Below are 6000 nucleotides of genomic sequence, written 5' to 3'. Positions count from 1 at the left end.
CAACCCAACTCAACTCATTTATTAGCAAGCCAGAAAAATTCGAACTTGGCCCGACCCACCACGGGTTAGTGGGCAAACGGATTGGCTCACTAGCTCACTTAATTATAATTTTTTTTGTTAAAAAAAATTATAAACTTTCTATAATTCAAATATAAACAAATTTCATTCCCAACATGGGTGTTTAATTAATTTTGAAAATAGGAAACTTAAATAATGTTTTCAAGCAAAAAAAATAATAATTTTTTTTATAAAATTAAAATAAAAATAAAATTAGGTAGGTAGATTGGTGAGTCAACCCGATCCACCACGGGTTCAACTCGCATGAGCCGGGTTTAAATGAACCGGGTTAAAATATAACCTGCATAATACAAATTTTTCAAACCCAATCCGGCTCAAACCCGTGGTTGACAGTTCATAATTAGGCTTAATACCTTCAATGGTCCTCTGATTTGTCAACTAATCTCATTTTGGTCCTCAAGTTTGCAACAGTCTCAATTTAGTCACAATTTTTTAAAATATTCACACATTGTATCCCATCCGTTAAGTGGTAGCAGACGGCGTTAAGTGTTGTCCACGTGTTGGAGTGAGAATGTGGTGAGGTGTTATTTTTTTTTTACGTGGCATCAGAATTGGATTTAGGGTTAAATGAGATCAGAAATTAGAAATTGGGATTTAGGGCTGTGGAATTGAAATTGGGGATTTGTTGCGACAGTGCTCCCGTAAAAGATTTTTCCCAACACGGGGGAATGAGTAAATTGAACGAAATGGTTCAATGGTGCTGATGAATGTATTCTTCTGGTGTACAAAATTCGTCATTTGATCATTGTTTTTCTTTGGGGGAAGAGGAAAAAAAGGATTAAAAACTCTTACATATTACTTCTTTTGTATCAAAATTTTCACCCTGCATAGACATATCTGGCCTTCGATATTTGAAACCCAAAGGAAAATGTGGTGCTACAATCTGTCACCAGCCATATGGCAGTTTTTTTTTCTGCATTCAAATTCATAGTCCAGCCACATTTAATTATAAAAGCAAGCACCCAATCAATGTAAGGCAATTTACTTCCAGAAAGAGAGTGCATTATTAAGAAAGACTGCCTACACTTAGACGTGTCAACTCTCCATGATTTGCAAGACGTAATGCTAACCCTCTCAATTCATGACCTTCTAAAGCACCTTTCACTGAACCTGCTGCAGCTAACCTCTTCAGAGCCTCACGCGCAATATCACCCTGTGCAGTAGCATCTGCGGCATCAATAAGATCCAAGAACTCTTTTGCAAATTTCACGATACCCTGAACACCGTCAACCATATCTTTTTTTTTACCTGATATTTTCTCTTGTTTTTTATCTGATAAATTAAGAATGTCATTCAAACCAAGACCAGGAGTATCATCTTGTCCTATATCCCGGCTATTACTCATGGTAAGAAGACAATGAAGACCTCTTTTCAAATCATTACTCTTCGCAACAAATCCCCAATTTCAATTCCACAGCCCTAAATTCCAATTTCTAATTTCTGATCCCATTTAACCCTAAATCCAATTCTGATGCCATGTAAAAAAAGATTAACACCTCACTACATTCTCACTCCAACACGTGGACAACACTTAACACCGTCTGCTACCACTTAACGGATGGGATACAATGTGTGCATATTTTTAAAAATTGTGACTAAATTGATACTGTTGCAAACTTGAGGACCAAAATAAAATTAGTTGACAAATCAGAGGACCATTGAAGGTATTAAACCTTCATAATTATTGTAGGTTTCGTCAAAAAATAATTTTAAATTAATAAACATTAACCTTAACTATAAATATTCAATATTTTAAAATTAAACTATAAAATAATTGAATGTTTATTATAAATAATTTATTTTTTTAATAAAATATAATACAATTCTTTATCAGTTGAGTTTGATTAATTTTATCCGCCCTAACTATCCATTGAACTAGAATTTCAACAAAACTAATTTTTAAGACACTGCTCATCATTTTATGCAAGAAGATTAATTTAACAAATTTTGTAGTTATAATTATAATTTTTAAAAACTCAACCGAAAATTGATCAGAACAGAAAGCCTATAAAGAAGCTAGATTATTAAAGTTTTTTTTTTTCTGACAGTAATGTCCTTTCCATCTCCTCGTGTCCAATCACTTTAAAATTGAAACAGAGTAAATTAAACATCCTAGTTCTTAGAATATTCAAATATATTATCAGTTTTTGATTTGGGAAAATGCTATTTATTTGAATTTTCTTTTACGTGTGATGCTTACTGTATTAAATATAAATTTTATTTCAACTTACTGTATTAAATATCCTCAATGAGTACGAATAAACACACTCATTCTTTTGGGTTTATTTTTTTTTTCGAATAAATGCTCGTATCTAAAATCCATACGTATTTAATATATACTCAAGGACTTAATTGAATTAATATTTAACTTGAAAGACCAATTTAAAACAAATCTACGTCGAAAATGATTAAACCTTCTTTCTATTAGAGTTTAAAACTCTATTTGAGCTAGAACACTTCATTCGCACTTCCTTAATCTCATTTGTATTTACAAAAATTGAATTTCAAAATGTAATAAAAAAAAAACTGAACACATAATTGAATTTTGAAATTTGGTAAAAAAAATCACACTTAATCAAATTTAAAAATCTGATAAACAAAAAAGTTCAATAACTAAATTTTAAAATCCAATTTCTTAAAATCCAGAATCAGATTTGGAAATAAAAAAAAAATCAAAATCAAAATTCAAATTCCGGTTTATAAAAGTCCAGAACCGAATTTAAAAATTAAAAAAATCCTAAAACCAAATTTCGAAATAAAAAAAATCAATAATGAGATTTTAAAATTCAAAAAAATTTAAAATCCAAGTGAATATAATGTATGAAATTATAATGGAAAAATTTAAGGGTGCAGAAGAAAGTTCCTTTGCTACGACAGATCAATTATCTGTTCCGTTCTAACAGCCGATCAATCCAAACTCGTTTTTCTACCTATACAAAAGGAATGTTTAATAGAGCATAGATTAAATTAAGGGTTAAATATGTTTTTAGTCCCTATACTTTGGTTTTAGTTCCTCTTTCAAATTAAGGTACAATTTAGTCCTTCAACTTTAGAAAACTCTGGTTTTAGTCCTTTTTACCAAATTTTTTTAATTTTATTTGTTGTTTCAAACATGTTTCATTATAATATTTGGATTGTTTACATTGTTTGACACATTTTTGTTTCAATGTTAATTGAGAAACACGTTTGAAACAACAAATAAAGTTAAAAAAAATTTGGTAAAAATGACTAAAACCAGTGTTTTCTAAAGTTGAAGGACTAAATTGTACCTTAGTTTAAAAAAAAAGACTAAAACCAAAATCGCCCCAAAATATAAGAACTAAAAACATATTTAACCCTTAAATTAATAAAACAAATTATTTAAGTCAATGCATATTTATTAATTTGATATAATGAATTAAAATTGAAATATTAAACTTAAATTGGAATGAACTAAATTTCGATAATTAGATTTAAGAATAAAAAAATATATATTACTTGATACAAGAAAAAATTGGTGACTAGTGTGAAAAAATATCCTAAAAATAGTCTGTTCCGATAAATTAGCCTGAAAATGCAATGAGTTGATTAAGTTGAAAGAAGCAGAAGGCCAAGTTAAAGTATACTACATTAAATCATTAGAATTACAATCACCACCATTCATCAATCTTCAATTTCAAAATCGAGAGTTGTTTTGACCCCTTCCAGCTACATAACCAGACATAGCTGCTGCCTTCCTTTTTCTTAGGTATATCATTGAGCCACTCATTATTAACATAAATATTACCACCCCCTGTCATACAATAACATCATTATTTTATCACAATCATCATGTTCATCATTACTTCACATAAAAATCTACAAGGAAAAATAATATAACCCTTTAGAAAATTGTTTCTGCTAATTTCATTTACCCTCTGATATGAGAAATAACAAGAACAGGTTAAGGCTTAGTCTCAATTTTTGTCAGCTTTGTTTGAAATTGTCTTAACTTTTTTTAAAATGTTCAATGTAGTTCTAAAAATCGTAATTTTTGTTCAATATAGTCTTTTTTGTAAACGTCGTTTAAATCATTAAGTGTCAAATGTCCAATTGTGTAATTAGTGAATAACATGTCATTTAACTACAAGGAAAAATAATATAACCCTTTAGAAAATTGTGTCTACTAATTTCATTTACCATCTGATCTGAGAATTAACAAGGACAGGTTAACAATCTCAAACACCACAGTAATACTATTTTTCACTTCAATTGTATGAGAAAAGTTTTTCCACAAACACTTCTACAAGAAAAAAAATTATATAAGTATCTCTAACTTAAAATTAGCTTATGTACTAATTAAAAGTAAGAATCTGGAAATGATGTTGTTGAAAACAGAAAGCTTTTCTAGCAGATGAAATCAAGGTAATAGTGATTTTTTTTTAGGTTGTTTCGCTTATTAATGTCACACATCACACAGCAAATGACAACGACAATAAAAGTTAATCCTCTAATGTGGATATATTAGTCGAACAGAATAAAGTGCACAGCACATGATTTAATATTTCCAATGAAGAAAAGAGTGAGCTAAAAGCTTAAGATTACCTCAAAATTAAGCACTGACAACTTCTCTTCATTGACTGGGGTTATACAGCTTCTATAAGTGATGTAAGCCTGGGAACTATTATCTGAAGACGATGATGAGTCTTCAGCTAATCTTCTATCTGATGGTGAATGAGTATACTCTCCTGCAGTAGCATCACCAATTTCTAAAGAAGACCGACCTTTTTGAGACTTTGTTTTCTTTCCATCCTTTGTTGAATCTTTAATTTCTACACATTTGAATGGGATTCGGTACCCAGTCTCACTGCACCGATATTTGCTGTCACCCTACAACTCCCCAACAAAAGCTTGCAGATTAGAATAATAACTAAGCAAATAACATCTAATGTTCTTTCATCACATCACACAAATAAAAAGAGGGTTTCATCTTAAATCACTTCACAAAAATTCTTATGGATTAGGAAAACTCAATATTAAGAACTTGAATCTCATTTCTTTGATGAACACCAACCCATTCATTCTCTAGCCCTTTCGCATCACATCAACATTTATGTTCAGAACCTCTCAAATCCGTTATGTTACAGTAGTAATCCTAAATCAACAAATAACTTAATAGAATACATCAAAAACTTATACATAGGCTATTCATATATATTGCATCAACCTTCAACCTCATTAACAACGCTCGATGATCTAGCTAGTTGCAAAATGAAATAACTACACTTATACACCGTTCAATTCTCTACCAACAAATCCAGTAAGAGAGCGAAACAAATACTATATACCCTAAATCCAGAAATGACAACAAATAAAATGAAATACTCAGTGTGAAACCCCTGTTTATGAGAAACTCCGGTTATCTTAGAGAAATTGCAACTAGTATAAGATCAGACCCCAATTTGAGGGGGGAAAAGAGAACCTTCTCAGAGTAGAGGCAGGGGACACAGGGGCCCGAAGGAGCACATTCAAAGGTAACGTTAGTTCCTGAGGGTTTTTCTTTGAAACTCAAAAGAACTCTGCGCCCAATTCCGTTTCTATGTTGAGTTTCTTCGCTGTCCCAATCCCTGCCCAATTCAAACAACAAACAAAAGATTCCAACTTTAAGGGAAACTAGATCAAAGCAATTTTATGGATCACCAATCAGAAACTCAAAATGCGAACTTTATACAAAACCATAGATGCCAAGAAAGAGGGGAAGAGAATGGAGCTTACGTTTGTTGCGCTAATGCGGAAAAGGGAGAAACGAAGAAGAAGAAGAAGAAGAAGAAAAGGATGGGAAGAAAGAATTGAGAATTTGCAAAATTCATTGCTTCCTCTGTGTCTTTCCCCTTCTCTCTTTCCCTCAATATGAAACCATTTCATCTCTTTTATTCATTAATATTAAGTCCAAATCATTCTTAA

At 31.1% G+C, this 6000-nt stretch overlaps 1 protein-coding gene across 1 annotated transcript; it reads right to left on the bottom strand.

The window, feature by feature from the left end:
* Positions 1-3592: 3592 nt before the first annotated feature.
* Positions 3593-5972, bottom strand: LOC106753254. Its single transcript, XM_014635043.2, has 4 exons — positions 5812-5972; positions 5519-5663; positions 4642-4926; positions 3593-3850 (listed from the first exon to the last, which is right to left on the bottom strand). The coding sequence occupies exons 1-4, from the start codon at positions 5904-5906 to the stop codon at positions 3734-3736; spliced, it is 642 nt and encodes a 213-aa protein (XP_014490529.1). The 5' UTR covers positions 5907-5972; the 3' UTR covers positions 3593-3733.
* Between the last annotated feature and the right edge of the window lie 28 nt (positions 5973-6000).

Source organism: Vigna radiata, unplaced genomic scaffold, assembly GCF_000741045.1.
Source record: "Vigna radiata var. radiata cultivar VC1973A unplaced genomic scaffold, Vradiata_ver6 scaffold_347, whole genome shotgun sequence".
In the NCBI taxonomy this organism is placed as follows: domain Eukaryota; kingdom Viridiplantae; phylum Streptophyta; class Magnoliopsida; order Fabales; family Fabaceae; genus Vigna; species Vigna radiata.
The sequence above is the reverse complement of the archived record's forward strand: the minus strand, read 5'-3'. Positions and strand labels throughout refer to the sequence as shown.